Source organism: Pogoniulus pusillus, chromosome 11 (assembly GCF_015220805.1).
Source record: "Pogoniulus pusillus isolate bPogPus1 chromosome 11, bPogPus1.pri, whole genome shotgun sequence".
NCBI classification, from domain to species: Eukaryota; Metazoa; Chordata; class Aves; order Piciformes; family Lybiidae; genus Pogoniulus; species Pogoniulus pusillus.
The window spans coordinates 25,608,469-25,629,622 of NC_087274.1; the positions used below are offsets into that span (position 1 = coordinate 25,608,469).

Genomic DNA, 21,154 nt, shown 5'->3' on the forward strand with positions numbered 1-21,154 from the left:
GTCCCGCTTGCCGCCTTCTGATTGGCACGCCCGGGCCGCCGTTGACATTTGAAATCCAGTAGTGGCGAGGTTAGTGCCTGCCGCGGCTGGAGCCGCCCCTCCGCCCTGTGGCTTCGCATCTCGGCGCCGTCGGCAGGTAGGGGCCTTTTGGGGATCTTGGGCTGCTGAGGATGTGGCGATCCTCATCATCAGAGGGCTCCCTCGCTGAGTTTGGGTGTGGGATGGATGGAGAGGGGTTCGGGAACTCCCTCTGTGGGCTTGAGGAGTGTGTGTGGGTCTGGAGCATCCTTCTGTGAACTTGGTGGGGTGCGGAGCCGCGTGTGAGGGAAGAGGGGCTTGAGAATTCCTGTGATCTTGCCGGTGGTTTGAGGTTGAGGAGGGACACAGCTTTGGGGGAGCCTCGTGGTACGGAGTTGGAGGGCTCTGAGACCTGCTCTGTGAGCTTGAGAGTATTGTGAGACTGGGAGGTACGGGCTTTGGGATCCTCTATGAGCTTGAGAGTATTGTGAGACTGGGAGGTACAGGCTTTGGGATCCTCTATGAGCTTGAGAGTATTGTGAGACTGGGAGGTACAGGCTTTGGGATCCTCTATGAGCTTGAGAGTATTGTGAGACTGGGAGGTACGGGCTTTGGGATCCTCTATGAGCTTGAGAGTATTGTGAGACTGGGAGGTACAGGCTTTGGGATCCTCTATGAGCTTGAGAGTATTGTGAGACTGGGAGGTACGGGCTTTGGGATCCTCTATGAGCTTGAGAGTATTGTGAGACTGGGAGGTACAGGCTTTGGGATCCTCTATGAGCTTGAGAGTATTGTGAGACTGGGAGGTACGGGCTTTGGGATCCTCTATGAGCTTGAGAGTATTGTGAGACTGGGAGGTACAGGCTTTGGGATCCTCTATGAGCTTGAGAGTATTGTGAGACTGGGAGGTACAGGCTTTGGGATCCTCTATGAGCTTGAGAGTATTGTGAGACTGGGAGGTACAGGCTTTGGGATCCTCTATGAGCTTGAGAGTATTGTGAGACTGGGAGGTACGGGCTTTGGGATCCTCTATGAGCTTGAGAGTATTGTGAGACTGGGAGGTACAGGCTTTGGGATCCTCTATGAGCTTGAGAGTATTGTGAGACTGGGAGGTACAGGCTTTGGGATCCTCTATGAGCTTGGGGTTTTGGGAGGCTGGGGAGCTAAAGGCTTGGGGCGTCCACTTCAGCTTGGTGCTCTGGGCCCTGCAGAGACGTTAGATTGGAAACGGTGCCTGGCTGAAGAAAGCTCTTGTCAGCGGCTCTGAGGGACTCTTGGGAACTTGGAACTAAGAGACCTGGAGTGAACTCCTGTGATTTTAGGGACAGAGCAGAGCTAGGAGCTTAGGAATGACGATGGGGGCATTGAGGGTGATGAGTGTGGAGCTCAGAGACCCTCAGGAGTTTGGGGATGAGGTGGGCCTCAGATCTTGAGGGCACCTCTGAGTTTCTGGGTGTGTGATGGGAGGATCTTGTAGCCTAGGGTGGCTCAGAAGCGTTGAGGGCACAGTGGTGAACTGGTAGAGGATTGGGGTTCTTATTGCTTGGGTTTCTTTTTTTTCCCCAGTTAAAGCATGACTAGGTGCAACGATGGTCAGGGCTGATGCTTCCCTGCAGAGCCTGCCAAGCCTCCTCCCCCAGCTTTGCTGTTCCTCCTCTTCCTTCCCACAGCTGCCTCAGCTGAAGGCCAAGGCCGTCTGTTGTTCCTCTGCAACGAGCTGTGGGCTGGAGCTCCGTATCTGCTGCCTCCCGGGCCTGGGGTTTTGGCTAAAACTGTGCATTTGCTTTCCTCAAGTCATCTGAGAGTCAGGTGGCTTCTGCAGCTAAGGGATCAACCAAAACAGTGTTTGTTTATGCTGAATTGAGATGCATGCACTGAAAAAAAAAATCAACCCTGTGTCATTTTGTATGGAAATAGTCACAGGACAAACTAAGTTGCTCAGTGAGCAAGTGCTCTGCACCTTAGCTGCTGCAGGAGGTCAGGAGGATAATGACCTAGACAAATTCCTGCATATTTAGTGGCTTTTATAGGCATTTGAAGTCACCTTGGTGATTTGGATGCTGTGCCTCATTAAATAGGCAGATGCCATGAAGCCCTCAATTTACAGATGATAGGTACCTGATGCCATGGAGCTCATGTCCATTCTCGCATACAGAATGGCAGACTCCTTCTGCCTGGATGAATATTCCTCTCAAACTGGTAGCAGTTTCACTTTGTGAACTGCAAGGATGAGAGAGGATGAATTGAAGCTTGAGGAGAGCAGATTTAGACTGGAGATTAGGAGGAAATTCTTGATAGTGTTGAGGGTGAGACACTGGAACAGGTTGCGCAGGGAGGTTGTGGATACCCCTTCCCTGGAGGTGTTTAAGGCCAGGTTAGATGAGGCCTTCAGCAAACTGATCTAGTGGAAGGCATCTGTGCCTGTGTCAAGGGGGGTTGGAACCAGGTGACCTCGAATGTCCCTTCCAACTCAAACCATTCTAGAATTCTGATTCTGTGAAACTTGGCCATAGTGGGAGAATTTGTTGCATTTCACAATATTTAGCTGCCTCCAACACTGCTGGCCACTTCAAACAAAAGCATGTCTTTAACAAACCTTCCCCTTACACTTTGTCACAGCAGCTAGCTAATAAATTCAGTTTACATCAAATCTGTGCTGTAAAGATATTTAATCCTAATGATCTTATCTTAGAAATTTGGTGGTATTTTTTTAGGTTTAGTATTTAAAATGCTGGGCACGTTTGTGTTTGTGGTGTTGATTTCTTGAGGATTTTAATGATCTGGTTTTAGCAATGGTGCACAAGTAGCTCTGACAAACCTGAACTCTCTCAAGAAGCCTGTTTGCTTATGCAGCTTGTTTGAGAAGGTGTTGAAAACTCTATTTCATGTCCTGGGCTTTATTTGTAGAGTAACTGCAATTAAAAAAAATACAGTTGGTAAAGATTCATTTGATTTGTTGTCTCAGTTGTAGCTTGACAAGAAGGAATGCAGTGAAGTTCAGTTATTACCATAAAAATACTTCCTGCATCTATTTTAATTTAAAAATACTTTTCTTGGGCTGAAATATGAACATGATGAACAAAGAAGGGATGCAAATCCAGCTAATACAGACATGCTTTGTTTGCCAGTGCTTCTGTAGCCATTGTTTGCATTCCATTGCTGATTAAAAGTGCTGGTTTGGGGCTTGCAGACAAAGCAGCTGAGTTCAGTGGAGAGAAGGAAGAAAATTTTCCCATAAGGATTAATGTAGGAGTGAAGAAATGTGTATGGAGAGTTAAATACAGAAATTTGAGTAGGTAAGGGCAAGGAGATTGAAAACATGACTGCAAAATTCCAGTGGGAGTGTTCTTGTTGCCTCTATGACCATGAAGGCAATCATTTGGAGTCTTCCTCAGCTGGATTTCTGGATTAATCTTGCATGTATAATAGAGGATGGAAAAACAAGCTAAGAAGTAGCTGTTAGGTCATGCCAAGCATCTGAGCCATTGCAAACAGCCAGCATCTCCTCCCTGATGATGTTGATCATCCTATGTAAGTGGAGTCACCCTCCATGGCTAGTCTGGAGCAGAAGGGCTACTGGATGAGGAGAAGCTCACCCTGAGCCAGCACTGTGCTTACAGCCCTGAAACCAGCCCTGTCCTGGGGCTGATCCCCAGCAGAATGAGCAGTAGGGGGAGAGAAGGGACTCTGCATGGAGCTGTTAAAGCAGGTCCAGAGGAGGCTGTGAAGGTAAGAGGGCTGGAGCACTCTGCTGTGAGGACAGACTGCCTGGAGAAGAGAAGGCTCCAGGGGTACCTTAGAGCACCTTTCCAGTACTTGAAGAGGGCTGCAGGAGAGCTGAAGAGGAGCTTTGAACAAAGACATGGAGAGACAGGATGAGGGGTAATGGCTTCAAACTGGAAGAAGCTGAACTGAGATGAGACATGAGAAATTCTTCTCTGTGAGGGTGGTGAGGCAGTGGAACAGGTTGCCCACAGAAGCTGTGGAGACTCCAAGCCTGGCAGTGTCCAAACGCAGGTTAGATGTGGCCTTGAGCAAGCTGCTCTAGTAGGAGGTGTGCCTGGCCATGGCAGGAGCTTTGAACTAGATGGTTCAGGTTGGAAGGGACCCTTCAAGACCGTTTGATTCTGTCAGATGCCTTTTCCCATGAAGGTTTCTGATGCTTTCAAAACTCCCTCTGCAGCTGTTAACCTTTGCTAGCCAATGCCAGGCTTTCAACTTCTTTATCTGCAAGTGCATCTGGCTGCCCCCGCCCTCTCGCTCACACTGCCTGTTGGATGTGTTGATGTTCTAGAATGAGTCTGCAGATTTTGAATGCAGAGAACGGGGGCAACGGAGGAAACCTCAGCGATGATCTAACAGCAGAAGACTGCAGCTTTTTCTTTGCACAACCAGAACCCACAGGGAGACCTTCCATTCTGCGCCCCTCTCAGAAGGAAAACTTGCCACCAAAAAGTGGGGCAAAAGCTATGAAGGTAAGTTGTTTGTGGGCTCCTGTCAGTTCTGCTTCTTCTGTCATCTCTGCTATTGACTGCGTTTGCTATTTGGAGCTTGTAAAAAGCACTGTGTTAATGTTCTTCCGTTTTCCTTCCTCCCCTTTCTTAAAGGTGACCTTTCATACTCCTCTCAGAGATCCTCAGACTCGAAAACTCTTGAGTCCTGCTATGACAGACAGACTCGATGCTACTTTCACACTTGACGATTCTAGTGAAGCCTTGGTGCATGAACTTTTCTCTGCTTCTGTCAATGATGAGTAAGTAATGTGTTCAGTGCTGGTAGTGTTCTCACTGTGGGACATGCTCAGCTTAACTCCTCATTCTAAGCCTGCTTAGTTAAAAAGTAATCTTGTATTTTCTAGCAAGTTCTGGTTCTGTGAGAGGTGTCCTTGCCCGTGGCAGGGAGGTTGGGACTTGATTTTCAAGGTCACTTCCGACCCAAACCATTCTATAAACATATCAACTTTTGCTTGACTTGCTTGTCTCTTGCAGCAAGTTTCAGCTTAGGAAGCTGGTTTGCTCTTTCACCAGGCTGAGCTTAGCTCTCCATCTGACAGCTATGGATTTTTGGAGGTTTGGATGTTTTTACAGTATTGAAGCCTACCAAAGAAGTTTGTGAAAGAGCAGCTAGTAGGGTGGGGAGTGTTCCACAAGAACAAGCTCATTTCCAAGATCAGCTTTGCTTCAAAGCAATGGCACTGGCTGTAATAGTATCAGGCTCTAACTCCTCAGCAACTGATTTCATAGAGGGCATTTGAGATGGATAAATAGTTTAAGAGAAAAACATATTAGGCAGTGAGCACAGAACTCTGTCATAGAGTCATAGAATCAACCAGGTTGGAAGAGACCTCCAAGCTTATCCAGTCCAACCTATTACCCAGCCCTGTCCAATCAATGAGACCATGGCACTAAGTCCTACAGTAAGGCCTTAGTGTGAGGCTGCAGCTGTACTGAAATCAATCCTTATAGCCAAGCCCTGAACTTCTTCCCTTGTATGTTCAGTTTTATCTCTTCAGATTTTTTTCTCCTTGTGATATCTTCTGAAGGCTTACCTTGACTTGACGCCTGGAGTCGATGAGCATTAAGATTAAAGAAGACCTAGGAACACAAAAATGAGTGTTAACACCAGCTCCCTAGGAAGTACAGCTGTCTTTACAGCCTGACAGTTTGTGGCTCAAAGTGGCTTTTGGGATCTGTCTAGGGAAGAGCATAAAATGTGTGGGGTTCCAGTCTGGGGCTTTGTAACCCTCTTTTACCAGAAATACTGTCATGATGGTATTAGAAATTAACACCATACTATGTTTATGCTCCCAACTTGTTGCTCGCAGGAGTCAGTGAATATTTAGCACCTAAAAGGTTGAAATGAATTAAAAGGGCTAGCACCAAGCTGATTTCTGGTTAGGGCATAATTATGTGTCAAGACATTGCTTTTGCTGTGACATTGCTATGACAATATTTAATAAACCTCAGGGCATATTTTTTGAAATGACTTTTAGCCCCTTTTTGAAATGGTATTGATATCTGACATCTAATTCCCAGGGCAGCAAGGCTCAGATCTTTATCTTCTGCAAGGAAATGCATCCCTTTGATGCTTTTTAACTACCCACTGCTCTCATTTGACCCCTGTTCTTGTTTCTGGGGAGGAGAGGGATAGGTGGGCACACTTAAATGTTCTTCCATAGAATCATGGAATTGTTCTGGTTGGAACAGACCTCAAATATTCAGTCCAACCAGTAAACCAAGTCCCCAGGTGCCATGTTCACAGGTTTCTTGAACACCTCCAGGGATGGTGACTCCACTTCCTCAGGCAACCTGTTCCAATTCCTGACCACTCTTGTAGCAAAGAAATGTTTCCTAATCTCCAACCCAAACCTTCCCTGATGCACAGATTTGCTTCAATTTAAGTCTAGTTTAGAGAAGTCCTGATTGAGCCACCATGGTGACATTAAATGGCATTTATGCCCTCAACACAGGAATAAATGAAAATATAATACATATAAGGATGGAGTGAATTAGTAGGGCTAGCATAAAATTGAGTTTACTTATGACATAATTGTGTGTGGAGATATTACTCTTGCGGTGTCTTTTTTGATTTCTAATGTCAGGATCTGGTTGTAGACACAAAGCAGAGGAACAGGGAGCTGCTGATGGGTGTCACTTGGGACTGGCCTCAAGCAGTTGGGGTTTGGAGCAGGTGTTTAACTCTGGGCTGGCATTTATCTAGTTAAAGACGAATGGAGAACGGGGAGGAGCCTTAGGAGCTGAGCCAGCCTGGGGCTGAGCTCTTGCAGGGAAGAGGCTCTCAAACCGGTGAGAACTTCCCCAACTCTACCCTCCTGCTTTGCTTTTCGGGGTTAGCCAAGGGGTGCTTGTAGTGAACAGGTTGTGATCGGGCAGTGTTCTGCAGCAGATGGGGATGGTGCAGAGCACAGTTAACTTCAGAAGGCACAAAACAATGGGAGGAAATCCTGTTTCAGGAAGTGATGGCTTAACTCCCTGCAGTCTGAGGCTGCAGCCTCTAAAATTGAGTAGAGTTTGGGGGAAGAAAGTGGAGAATAATAACTTGTAGAATACTCAGCAGCAGTGAGCACACCAAACTCTTTAACCTGTTTATTCTAGAGATTTAGCTTTCTCTTTCTCTTACTGGAGCTGTATTTCTTGTGACCAGTGCCCTTTCCAGACCTGCTGTTATTTTGGAGTACCTGAAGTCCAAGTTCTGTTCTGATTTATAGATCCTCACAGATGAACTGCTGGTGCATATTTTGGGGGCTAAAAGTGTCTTCAGAATGACCAAAGTAATGACTAGAATGGGAGAACCTGACTCATAAACTGTCTGGACCTAGGACTGTGAGTTGGTCATGACTCATAAGTGGATGTCTGTGAAGATATAGTGCTAGTTGTGGCTGTGTCTGAGCTGCTTGCTGTTAATACCTCCCCTTAAACAGTGTGTATTTCATTGTCTGGTGGTGGTGGCAACATCCATCTGCTGTTGGTAGAGTTGGTGGCTGGTATAAGGTGACACAGCTTTTAGAACAGACAGCTGAGGAGCACTGACTAGCTGAAGAATTTGTCTCCCCGTGCTTCATGTCTGCCACAGCTCAAGCTTCTGAGTGTTTAGATGGCAGCTGAATTCTTGTTCTTGTGATTATAAGGCAGATGACAACAAAAGACTATCACAAAAATCAGATTACTCTGAGCATGCCAAGCTACTTGTGCAAATTTCTTTCTGAAGCTACCTTCAAATGTTGTCTAGGAAAGAGCTGTAGCATACAATTGATTTTTTTTTCTTTTAAAATGCAGCATATGTCAACAAAAGGCTGAAGCAAACACCACAGTGTTTAAAACACAAATGCCAGAGAAGGTCAGCACAGCTGCTTACCCAGATGATGAGATGCCAGTGAGGAGTCGAGGTTCCTACAACCTTGATTTCGATAACTTAGACAACATCAATCCTTTCCAAAGTTCAGCACAGTTGCAAAATTCTCCTGGAAACCTGCAGAAGCCTTCTGGAAGAGTGTCTAACAGTCCTGAAAAACCTGAAAAGAGTCCTGATTCCCTTCAGCTGGATGAACCAGCTCCTGCTTCAACCACAGCAAGTACAGAGCACTCCAGTGAGGAGAAGGTTCTCTCCTCTGGAAAAGAGCCTGTACTGAGAGAGTTGGAGTGTGACAAAGCCAAGCTGTCCCCTAAGCAAGCCATCAGTGACTCTGTCCAGGATGTGCGAGCTGCTTCCCCAGATGTCAGCCAAACTGACAATTCAACAGAAGTACCTACACCTCCTGTTCAGTTGTCTGGCAGCTTTGGTCCCAGTAGTTCTGATGTAGCTGGTTCTTCTCAAACTGGAGATTTGAAGCTTCAGGATGTTTCAGTATCAGAAAAAGTCTCCACAGAAGAGTCAAAGCCTGCAGAAGGACTGTCTGTCTCCAAAGGGGAACCTGCAGAAAAGCCTAGTGTCACCAAGGCTGAACCAGTAAAACTGGAATTTGACTTTGATAACACTACTGCTAGAAAGCCACCCCCTAAGAAACTAGGGAAAAGACCTGGAATTAAACCACCTTCCAAAAAAATTCCCATTGCCAAACCCAAACCAGAGAATGCTGGAGTGCAAAATCAAAAGATTCCCATTGCCAAACCAGAGAATACTGAAGTGCAAAATCAAACTACTGCAGAAGATGAAATTCCTATTCCAAAAGCATCTTATAAGTTGGACTGGGACAAACTTGATGATCCAAACTTTAATCCGTTTGGAGGAGGCTCTAAAATTTCTAGCTCAAATGAGTGTTCTCAACCTGACCCTCAGAAAGCTCAACTGCAAGAGGAGCAGAATACCACCTCATCAAGGGAGCCTCATCCAGTGGAGCAGGATAAGAGACTGAGTGCCTGTGATGCTCTTGAGAAAAGAGAACCCAAAAATCTGTAAGTAGATCTGTAGCTGAATGTAGAAGCATATTGAACTCATGTGAGGAAAAGCAAGATGGTTATCTTGAACTAATTAATTCCTACCTCCTTGAATTCCTCCCTCTGTGGTTGCCCAGGTCCACAGCACATCAAAATCAGAGAGTTTTCAGTTGGAAAAGCCCTCTAAGATCAAGTCCAACCATCCACCTAAGACCACCATGGCCATGAAACCATGTCCTGAAGTGCCATGTATTGTAACCTGTGCACAGTGTGGTGCAACAGCAAAGATCCCCTTGGGGCAGCCATCCCAAGATGGCTAGCTCTGGGCAAAATGTATGCTAAAATCTGGAGGAGTGAGGAGCAGCAGACTGCTGTGACAAAAGCATTAGTACCTTGGTCAAGTTCTCCACTCCAAGATTAGAATAAAATGTGGAGAATCAGCTGACTGTTGTCTTTCAGAAGACAGCTAAGTAGGCAGCAATTCTGCACATGATTGGAAGGGACTATGCAGTTGTGTTCTGCTGAATGTCCTGGCTGGACTCTGAGGTGCAGTGGCTTCCTCCCATGTCATAGACATGTTTGTTTTGGAAGAGACCCTAAAGATTATCTGGTTCCAATTCCATTGCCATAGGCAGGCAGCCAAGGCTGCCTTTCAGTTTCACATTACCCACCAGCCCATCCTTGTTGGTGAGGACAAGGTCCAGCATGGCACCTTGTGGGCCCCCTGGTATCTGCTCTCTCCAGGCAAGAGGCCTGTCACTAAAGCTGTGTTTTCTTGGCACCACATAACTTTTTATTCAAGAGGGAGATGTTGTGTTGCCTTTACTGGGAAGTCCAACTATTAATGTCAACATAGCTACAGGCACCAGGTGCTTATCATCTAGCCTGGCACAAGATGCCCATCTGCCAGCAATGTTTGTGTTCTGCTCCCTGTGTAATGTGATCTGCTGCTCAATACCAAGGTGGGAAGCTTAAGCTGGTGCTGTCAGCAGGAGCCGAAGGATTGGACTCTAAAGTTCTGTGCTTTATACCAATCATCACTGCAGTGCTTTAGAGGGAGAAGCAGGCTGCTAGGATATCTCTTCCTAATTAATCAAGGCCTATCTTTAATTACAAAAATGAGCTTAAGAAATGGGACAGAGCAGTGTGAAGTGAATAGAAGTTAGTGACACTGCTGTGACTTTCTGCTTCCGATGGAAGGAGAGCTGTCACTGAAGTTGTCACCAGACAAGACAGTGAATTTACATGCCCACCCCCTGTAGAGTTTCTTGTCCTGTAGCAGCTGAAACTCAAAGCAGCTCACCTTGAATGCTTCAGTAGATCTGACGATGGAGAGTTGAGAACTGTGCAGCTTTGATTCTGATTTATTTTTACTTTTTCTTTAGGGAAGTCAGCACACAAAAGATGGTAGAAGAGAAGCCAGGAGTTCAAGCAGAAGCTGAACTTCCAGGAGAAATAGCCATGGTAAAGTATAGAAAAGTTCAGTTTGTTTCATGAAGGCCCTTTGACAAGCCCATGTTTGATGTTTTGTCCAAAAATTGGTGGCTTTATGCCTCTTCAACAACTCTAGAACAAATATCAAGTGTGCAGACTTGTCTTTTGAAGGTAACATCAGAGGCAGCCAAATTGGTGCTTTAGGTGCTAAATACCCTTTTTGATCACTTACAAGGACAAACATAAGGGTGTGGACTCTAAAAGAGGGACTCCTGTATAATGTGAACTGTACTCAGTGTTGGTAGTTTAGTGTCTCTGCCTATGAGCTTGTGATTTATTGTGTCACCTGCCCAGCTGGTTTATGACAAACCAGTGTGGTCATTATTGTGACTTTCACTGTACTTAAGTCATCATTTTAACAGTAAAAAGGACCGTGTGGTTTCTTTTTCTCATCAGGAGAAGCAAATGAGCCCATCTAAAATATCTCCAGCTAATGTCCTCTCTCAAGATCATTTAGTGTCTGCTGACAGTGAAAAGAAGTCACTGTTTGTGGAAGATGTTAAACCTAGTTCCCACAGAACTGAAGTAGCAGCAGACGAGCAGGCAGCTAACACTGAACCTGAGGAACAATTCAGGCCATCATCAGAAGGTAAGGGCAGTTCTTTAGAACAAACTGGAAAGAGACTATTCCACTAACCTCTGCATGCGTTTCTCTACTTAGTTTTGCTCTTGATTCTAGGTTTTTCTGCTTTTGTTGCTTTTCTGAAGGGACTGCAAAGCCTACAGTGACTAGCAGGGGGGTGAAATGCACCTGAGTGTTTCTGCCTTTCTATGAATTAAGCTAAGGTCAAGCAGCTGGCTGTTGGAAGCATCTCAGCTGTCTGGAAAGATGGTATTTTGACAATACAGAAATAACTTTTAGCACTTCACTGGCAGCTTTGTAGTGAAAAAAAGGCTCCCTGAAAATTTCTGGAATGAAGGTTTTGGTTTTTTTTTTTAATGAAGTGCACTAGAGCTGCACAGCTGCCTGGCTTTGTCTTGTAGATTGCTGCAGGCTGTAGCACTGCTTCACTCTTGGTCTCAGAGTCACAGAATGCTAGGGATTGTAGGTGACCTCTGGAGATAGGCTGCTCCCCGAGCCAAGGCAGAGTCACCTAGAGAAGGTCACAGAGGGACACATCCTGACTGGTTTGGTATGTCTCCAGAGATGGGGACTCCACCACCTCCCTAGGCAGCCTGTTCCAGTGCTCCACCACCCTTACATTAAAGATTTTCCTCCTCATGTTTAGGTGAACTTCTGATGATGAGGTTTATGCTCATTACCCCATGTCCTCTCACTGGGCACCACTGAACAAAGCTTGGTCCTGTCTTCCTGACATCCACCCTTAAAGTACTGATCAGTCTTGATGAGATCCCCCATCAGTCTGGTCTTCTACAGACTCAAAAGCCCCAGTTCTCAGTTTCCCTTCATCGGATATGTTCTAGGCCCATCAACATCTTTGTAGCCTTTTTCTGCACCCTCTCTTTTTCACGCTGCAGCGTGGATGGGCTTCTTCCACCTGCTGTCTGGAAAGTTTACTGCAGAGCTGTGACATTAGCACCTGGAAGTCTTATTACTTGTAGGGACATTGGGTGGAAGGATCAACGAATGCTCTGGCAGGGGTGCAGTTGTCACTTAATACTTGAGTGGAATCAGTATATTGAGACACGATTGTACCTTCATTGTAAAATCTGAGCTGTGTGCTAGCTTTTAAAGGTTAGATTAGTAGTCTTACTTTTCTTCTGGGGTGTTTTATAAGAGTGGAATATCCAAAGGGACCTTAAAGGCCATCTAGTTCCAAAACCCCTGCCGTGGGCAGGGATGCCTCCTATTAGACCAGCTTGCTCAAGGTCATAGAATTGTCTGAGGTAATGCTCTACATTACTGCTAACAAAACCCATGTTGTAAGTACTGTACTGTTTTCAGACACAAACACTCTAATGTCTTTAACAAGCTGAAACTAAAAATAGTAGGTCCCATGCAGCCTGCCCTTGAACACTGTCAGGCCTGGAGCTTCCACAATTTCTCTGGGCAACCTGTTCTAGTACCACCCCACCCACATGGAGAAGAGCTTCTTCCTCATGTCTGATCTCAATCCAGCTTCTAGGTTGAAGCCATCACCCCTCACCCATGCCTTTGTATGAAGTCCCTCCTCAGCTAGCTGAAGGATTTTTCAAGTGTGTGTTAAATCCTCTGGATTGTTACAAGTATCTGAGGACAAGTAGTTGCTGTAAACTTCTTACCTTAGAAATCTCTGCCTGATTATTTCAGATCCTGACAGAAATACTATAGTTTCAGCAGATGAAAACCCAGAGCTGATGAGATGGGAGCAGGGATTGATTTGCTTTGTACACATCTATTTGTTTCTGTCTGTGGGTGCTTCCCTGTGAAACAACAAAACATTGCATCTTTATTGTATCATTTCGTGGCACTTGGTGCCATGGTCTAGCCTTGGGCACTGTGGTAAAGGGTTGGACTTGATGATCTGTGAGGTCTCTTCCAACCTTGGTGATACTGTGATTTCCTCTTCCAGTTCTAGGAATGGGCATAGACTATCTGGAACAGTTTGGCACTTCCTCAGTAAGTATAACACTGAAATGTTTTGTTTGCCTCCCTGGCAGGGGTGGGGGAGGAAACTGAAACTGTCAAGCCTTAAATATTTTCCTGAAATCGCTTCAGTCCAAACGTGCCCACAGAAATCTAGATTCTGTTCCAAAGAAATGTGTCAGAAAGCCTGGTCAGGGGGTGCTGGGGGAAGGCAGTGTGTTGATAGGCAATGTTGCTATAGATGAGAGGCCTCTCTCCTTCAGTTTACAGCTTATTTTCTTTAACAGGGGTGAAATGGATGATATTCACCTCTCTGGTTGCTGAAGCTGCCAGAACATCAGGCTTTGAAAGTGCAGTATCATTGCTTAGAACACGTTTTGCCTTTGCCCCCCTCCCAAAGCTCTTTTGTTTTTATGGGCAGTTCCAGGAAATCTCTGGAAATAGGCTGTCATGTTTTAAGCAGTTCAGCTCAGTTGTTCTTTCTCTTGCTTTGGGCCACACTAGGAGTGGCTCTGGAGATAGTGAGTACACTGGGATTGTTTTCTGCTCACACTGTGCTTGGCCTTGTGTGAGCAAAGGCAGGATGACACACACTGCACATCCAGCTTGCAAGCTCTTTCCCTTTCAGTGTCTTCTGCTGATTTTGAGTAGTTCACAAATGTTTGCCCTTTTGTTTCTGCTTGTGAGCCGTCTGAGCTGACTTGGTATTACATAAGGACACAAGAGTGTGGGCACTGAGCTCTCTTACATAATTTTTCTCCTGGGAACAATGAAGAATTGGCTCACTCTTTCTCCAGAGGATGATTTCTCTGCCTGTGTGAGATGTCTGTGTGTGTTTTTGCTATGAAGCAGCAGATCTGCCAGTTTCTCTCTCTACTCAGTTCAAAGAGTCTGCCTTGAGGAAGCAGTCACTGTATTTGAAGTTTGACCCCCTGTTGAAAGACAGCCCAAGAAAACCAATCTCTGGCACTGCTGAAACAAATACTCATATCTTGCCAGCTCCACTTCACAGTGGGTAGGTACTGACTCAGCCTAGGCTCTAGTGCAAAGCTTTGCAAAGGAAGGCAGCACCTGAGTGTAATGTTGTGTGTGTTCATTTTCAGTCCTGCTGCTGATTTAAGTAAACTGTTTGAGGAAGCCGAGAAGCCTGCAGTGAGCCTTCAAAGGGAGGAGAAACCCCAAGGACTGGATCTTCTGGGAACATTTACAATTCCTGTAAGGATTTCCAGAGCATGATCAGGTCCCATGTTGATCTTTTAGGAAAGAGATGGGGGTAGATTCTGAGACTAAGACTTATGCAGATATACTAAGGATGACAGAATCACAGAATAGGTTGGGAGGGACCTTCAAGGTCATCTAGTTCCAGCCTCCCTGCCATGGGCAGGGACACCTCCCACTAGACCAGCTTGCTCTAAGCCTTGTCTAAGCTGGGCACCTAATAGCTTTTGTAATACTTCATACTCATCAAGCTGTTATCTTAAAAATCAGGTTGGATCCTTTATGAAAGTTTTTGGTGACCTTTAATTTTCTTTGGAAGCTGCTGTGTTGCAGCTGGTTTAGTAGTCTGTTGCACATGGTGATGTAGGAGAATTTGAGCTGGTTGTAGGAATGCTTTAATCAAGCCACAAAGTGTTTTGTTTTTTTTTTAACTGCAGTGCTTGGGTTAAACTTGATGCTCTGCAGTCTAAGGTCTGTAGTATAAACAGCCTGCTATGAACAGATCTGCACACAGCAGCTCAGCCTGAAATGGTGCCTTTGGTAGTGGTGGGGAGCAGTGTGGTGTCATCTGCTTTCTTTCTGAGCTGTCATTGGTGGATAGCAGCGTCTTTATACTTTAAAAGTAACTCCATAAGTTTGTGAGATCTACAGAGTTAAAGTTAGGGGAACAAAGTTCTGGAGGTATTGTGGATGTTTCAGTAAAACACAATGAATTACCATCTCATAATCTGTACACAGCTAATCAGTGGCATGAAAATAGTCTGAAACTCCATTTTTTTCCCTTTTTTTCCCTTTCCCAGGAAACAGATTCTCTAATTCCAGATATTTCTCCACTCCCTCTTGCTGCTTCTGCAGGCACTGCAGTGGATGCTATTATAGATGTGCTAAAATACAGTCAAAAAGACATGGATGCAGCTGTTGAGCTGGTTAAAAAAGAGGTATGGTGACCATTCCGAAGCAGAACTCTGCCTGGGCTTGCAAGTTGTGTTTAGATGATCTGGTATCAATCTCTGTACTTCAATTCTTTTATTGTACTTGACATTAAATACTATCTGAAGAGTTTGCTCTGCACTTGGTAGGAGCAATAGGTATAGAATTCTTCAGAGCTAACATCTAAGGAAATGGGGTGAGCTTCACTGTTAGTGAAGCTGTGCCTTAGAAGTGGTCAGCATGAAAAATAATCTGTTATCATCTGCAATGGTGAGGCTTAATAAAGAGAATTCTGTCCCTAATGTTAAACTAGGCAAGAAATACCTCTTGCCAGAGGCTTCTAAGGATATTTTCCTTAAAGCAGTTCAGTGCAGTGTTTTTGCCTCTACCTGTTGTTCCCTGTCCTATCACTGGGAATCATCAAAAACACCCTGGCATCTTCATCCTGACACCCACTCCTCAGATATTTATAGACATTGATCAGATCTCCTCTCAGCTTTCTCTTCTTCAGACTAAACAGGCCCAGGTCTCTCAGACTTTCTTCATGGCAGAGATGTTCAAGTTCCCATCATCCTTGCAGCTCTCCATTGGGCTCTCTCCCCTGTGTCTCTTGAATTGGGACTACCCAAAACTGGATACACTGTTCCAGGTGTGGTCTTACCAGGGCAGAGCAGAGGGGGAGGACAACCTCCCAAGACCTGCTGGACACACTTTTCCTGATGTACCCCAGGATGCTACTGGCCTTCTTGGCTACAGGGCACATTGCAGTCCCATGGAGAACTTGCTGTCTACTGGTACTCCAGGGTCTTTCTCCATGGAGCTGCTTTCCAGCAGGGAGGAGAGGTTGGAACATCTTAATGCTTTTAACCATATAAAAGTTATAAAAGATATTCATGTCACTGGGAATCATGCATGTGAAATACATTTGAGTCTGGATCTTACTTGATGCATGCAGTAAAACCATTTTGATTGCTAGAGGTAGCTTGATATGGAGGAAGGGAAGTGCTGTAACTAAGCTACCCTTCAGATTGTTCCAAGCATCAAACCTTCTCTTCCTGTGCAAGAAATAAAGGTAATCTTTTTCCCCTCAAAGGTACAAGAGAAACAGTTGGAGACTGAGGAATGGAAGAAGAAGTATGAGAAGCTTCATGGGGAATATAAGGAAATGGGGTATGAATTCACCCTGATTTTACATCTATGCTTTTCCTCCCATCTGCTGTTTCTAACCTGTTCAATGTGTTTTCTGTATCTTTTTAGAAAAATAGTTGCTGAGTTTGAAGGCATAATAACCCAAATGATAGGTAAGTTCTGTGTCTACACTCTGAGTGACTTGGGGGTGTGTGGGGCATGCTTACTCTAAGGGTACTAACTGAGGGTAGCACTCTGCCTTCTGATAGCATTCGTATTACAAGTGCTTCCAGGGTGAGTGTAAGGCTTCAGACAAGGCAATGTTAACACTCTGATGCATGTTGACACACACATGCTGCACCTGGGAGGTGATGATGACTTCCTGAGTCAGGCATGGACACATCTAACTTTCTGTTGTCCTCCAAGGGAGTCTAAGCTGCTACTTTATTGATCCTGGCACTTGTCTGCACCTTGCATTAAATTGTTTCTTATCTGACCTCATTTGAGATATCAGTAGGAGTTTCTGCTGGACAGATTTGACTTTTGCCTTCAGTCTTGTTTATGGCTTAAAAGCTAGGAGGGCATTCAGTGAAATTCTTCTATAGGCCTGTTCTCCCAGTTCAAAGCTGAATACTCAAATTGGTCAGACTGATTTGGGTTGGAAGAGACCTTCAGCACCGTCTGGTTCCAGCTCCCCAGCCATGGGCAGGAGGGACACTGTACTAGATCAGCTTGCTCAAAATTGCATCCATCCTGGCTTTGAACACTGCCAGGCTTGGAGTCTCCACAACTGCTCTGGGCAACCTGTTCCAGTGCCTCATCGCCCTTCTGGGGAAGAATTACCTCCTAATGTCTCATCTCAGCTGAGCTTCTTCCACGTTCCTTAGATGCAGTTCAAGGAGACTGACTGATGTCAGCTTTCACATGCTGCTTTAAGCCTGTGGAGACACAGTGCAGGAGTGCCAACAAAAACTTGTCCTGAGAGAATTTGCTATGCTGGTTTTGCTTGTTATCTCAGTTTCCTCAAGCATCCAGCTCTTGTATGTAAGGAAAACAAACCCACTTTTGGACTCCTTACTTCTATCACAGCATTTGAGGCTCTTAGGGTGAACCCAGGTGTAGTGTTTTGACTGCATTTGCTTTGGACTACCACTTTATAATTAGTCTTTAATGGCATTAGGATTGGGATGAAGGAAATAAAGGAAGTAGAGACTTTATGACTGCTTCTTTAGAAGCCAAGATGGTGTCTTTTCAGGGAAGAGGTTGCATTAGGAAACACTTTTTGTGCTTAAAAGGACAAAAGTCCTTGAAAGGGAGTTAATCATCCCATGTAATGGAACCGAGTTGCCTTGGTATCATGGAACATCACATGTGTAACCCTGTCAACTCCGCTTTTTTCAGGGGATGCTCAAAAGCAGAAGGAATTGGCAAGTAAGGAAATGCAGAGAGCGGTGGAAGAAAAGCAACAAGCAATTTCAGATCTGAACTCCATGGAGAAGTCTTTCTCTGAACTCTTCAAACGATTTGAAAAGCAGAAAGAAGCACTGGAGGGTTACCGCCAGGTGAGATGCTGGAATGCAAAGGAAACCCTTCCAAGACAGAGGAGACTCAGTGGAGAGGAGCAGCTGTTCATTAGCTCACATAGGCACCACCTATAAAACCAGGGGCTGAGGTGGTGTTTACTTAATGATTTAAAATTACTACTTTGCTGTATTTAATGTCTGGCGTTAAGGGGTGATAAAGATCTCTGCTAGGAGCCAAAGTTCCTTCAGACAAGGAGCTCTTCCTTGCTGCATGCACAGCACTTGTCTGCTGATCACAGACCAGCTTGCTTCCCTTACTATTAACAAGTCAAAATGGATATAGTTTATTGGGTCATCTTTAGTTGGAACCCCACAACTTCTGTAAAGTTAGAATCACAGAATGGTTTGGGTTGGAAGGGACCTTCAAGATCATCCAGTTTCAACCCCTTGTGATGGGCAGGGACACCTCCCACTAGCCCAGATTGCTCAATGCCTCATCCAGCCTGGTCTTGGACACCTCCAGGGAGGAGGCATCCACAACCATCTTGGGTAATCTGTTCCAGTGTCTCACCACCCTCACTGGGAAGAATTTCTTTCTACTATCTTTTGGACAACTGCAGGCTGAGGCAAAGCTGACTTTAAAAAGTCCAAAGCAAACTGACTGGTGGCCTTAGTTTTTTGTCCTTTCCTCTTTAGTAAAGATTGCTCCTGAATACCAAACAGCATGTTGGGAGGGAGGTGGGATGGATAAATCTTAGTTTGCAAAGTGAAGACAGTTGGAAGGGGAAGCTTCAATCCTGTGTAGGTCTGTGGAAGTGGTCTCTGTTAGTTGAGCAAATAGTGCCACTTAGGTGTCGTCAAAAAGCCACCTGTGAAGTGCACAGAGCTAACTGAACTTCTTGGGTTTGGGACAGAATGAAGAAGCTCTGAAAAAATGTGCTGAGGAATACCTGGCTAGAATTAAAAAAGAGGAGCAGAGATACCAAGCGCTGAAGGCACATGCTGAGGAAAAGCTGAAGCAGTAAGTCCTGGGAGTGCAATATTGGCTTTACTTGCTCCAAAAGCATAGTGCATCAGGTTGGAAGGGACTCTCAAAGGTCATTATGTTCAGCACCCCTGCAGTTAGCAGGAACAACCCCAACAAGGTCAGGCTAACCATGGCCACATCAAGTCTGACCCTGAATATCTCCAAGGACAGAGCCTCAACCACATCCCTGAGCAACCCATTCCAGGATTTCACCACCCTCTCTGTACACAGTTTTTTTATTGCTGTCTAGCCTATGTCTCCCCAGCTCCACTTTTGGTCCTATCACTCCAAGCCCTTCTGAACAGTCCCCCCTCAGCCTTCCTGTAGGTCCCTTTCTGATACTGAAATGTAGCTCTGAGGTTTCCCTGGAGTCTTCTCTTCCCAGGGCTGGGCAGCCCCAACTCTCCCAGCCTGTCCCCATAGGAGAGTTTCTCCAGTCCTCTGAACATCTTCATGGTCACTTCTGGACCCACTCCAGTAGGTTTGTGTCCTTGTGTTGGGGGTCCCATAGCTGGACACAGAACTCCAAGTGAGGTCTCATCAGAGCAGAGACCATGGCTTAAAATATTTGGTGTGGGGATTGATGCCAAGTGGAAGCAGGTGGCATGCTTCTGACAGTGTTGCTGAGCACTCATGTGGACACCACCTTGCTTCCCTTGCAGAGCAAATGAGGAGATTGCCCAGGTACGGAGCAAGGCCAAGTCAGAGGCTGCAGCACTGCAAGCCACTCTCCGAAAGGAGCAGATGAGGATCCAGTCCCTGGAGAAGAGCCTTGAGCAAAAGGTTGGTTGAAATGCTGTGAGTGAACCTCTTCAAGCTGTTGCCTTAGTCTAGGTTAACAAACCACCTCGTAGCAGTGCTGGAAATAGCCCTGGTGTAGTTGTGCTGGTTCTGTCCTGGCAGACCTTGGGAAATAGGCTCTGAACCTTAAGCACAACTCATGTCAAGTCTCACCTCCCTGTTTGGGCTTTCTGGAGTAAAATTTTTGTTCCTGTAGGTGGATTGTAGAAGTGATCAATCCAGGCTGCTGTCCAGGAGGTTATTTGAGCTACTGCAGGAGAGTGTGACTTAAAGAGAGTGGTTGAAAGAGACCTTTTAAGAAACTTGAGTCCAACCATCCTCCACCATCAGTCAAGCAAGAGAGTCCAGCTCCATGTCCCAGGGCAGCCTGGGAATGAATGTTTCAGCCTTTGGTTTATTTTTGTGGGCCTTTAGAGTAGTCCCTGGCATGGAGGTTGAGTTTCTGTTCCATTCTGTTAGCAAGCATGTCTTGTTGCGACCCAGCTCTCTGATGTAGCATAACTCAGCAGACTTGAAACTCACTTTTTTCCCCTTCTCTCTTCTACAGACTAAAGAAAATGATGAACTAACGAAAATCTGTGATGACTTGATCTTGAAGATGGAAAAAATCTGATAGCTTCCCTGTCTTGTAAATATATCCAGTTTCTGACTTCCTGTCTTGTGTGTCCACTCACTTTTTATGTATGTTGGGAAGAAATAAAAGTCTCGATTTGCACTTGTCTTGCACATTGCCTGCCTCTCTTTTGTAGCACATGTCAGTAAGCTTCAGTTCAGGTGCTGCTTCCAGGAGGTAACAGCATCTTACAGGATGCTTCTGCATCTCACCCAGAGGAAAGACTTTAATTGTCTCACTCTCAATGTTTTCCCTGTGTAAGAACATCAGGGTTCTGTCTTCATGTCCTGGCTGAGGGGAGGGTCAGCAGGGACCATGTCTCTGTTTTGGACTGAATGGATTCACAGAATTGTTGTGGTTGGGAAAGACATTTGAGAGTAATTCCCACCATTAACTGTCAAGGCTGGTGCTGAGCCATGTCACTCAGCAGCGTATTTCTGCCTCTTTGAAACACCTCCAGGCATGGGGATTCAGCCACCTGCCTGGGCAGCCTGCTCCAGTCTTTGAGAAACCTTTCACAGGGAAGAAGCTTCTAAACCTATCCCTTGGTGCACTTGTTCTGGAAGAGTGATGATCAACCCTCCCCTGCTTACCTCTAGCCTCCTTTCAGGGAGTTGTACAGAGCAGTGAGGTCTCCCCTTAGCCTCCTTTTTCTCCAGGTGATCAACCCCAGTTTCCTCAGCTGCTCTTCATATGATGTCAGCCAGACAGACTGCTCTGGGGGTAAGTATCAACAAAACAGAAACCTGCTGGTTCACAGTGGGTCAGCTTGCTGTGGGGCTTCACTCTGTATATCTTGCAGCAAAAGGGGCAGAAAAAGGCAGCTTCATTTTGAAGCTGGCAGGATGGTGTTGAATGTATTCAGCAGCAGCAGATGCAGCTCAAGCCATGACAGCCATAAGCCCATACGTGGAGGGGTTGAGTTTTGGTTTCTTGCTGCCCTGCAATTTTGGATCTTCCCACAAGATGGAGCTGCTGCTC

At 45.7% G+C, this 21,154-nt stretch overlaps 1 protein-coding gene across 1 annotated transcript; it reads left to right on the plus strand.

Annotated features, from left to right (window-relative positions):
• Positions 1–69: 69 nt before the first annotated feature.
• TACC3 (transforming acidic coiled-coil containing protein 3) lies at positions 70–20,275 on the plus strand. The gene is made up of 16 exons (XM_064151548.1): positions 70–136; positions 4,313–4,493; positions 4,626–4,771; positions 7,815–8,930; positions 10,298–10,376; positions 10,803–10,995; positions 12,920–12,966; positions 13,815–13,948; positions 14,037–14,148; positions 14,952–15,089; positions 16,175–16,251; positions 16,339–16,382; positions 17,611–17,771; positions 18,647–18,753; positions 19,422–19,542; positions 20,108–20,275. The coding sequence occupies exons 2-16, from the start codon at positions 4,314–4,316 to the stop codon at positions 20,171–20,173; spliced, it is 2,721 nt and encodes a 906-aa protein (XP_064007618.1). The 5' UTR covers positions 70–136; position 4,313; the 3' UTR covers positions 20,174–20,275.
• Positions 20,276–21,154: the final 879 nt, after the last annotated feature.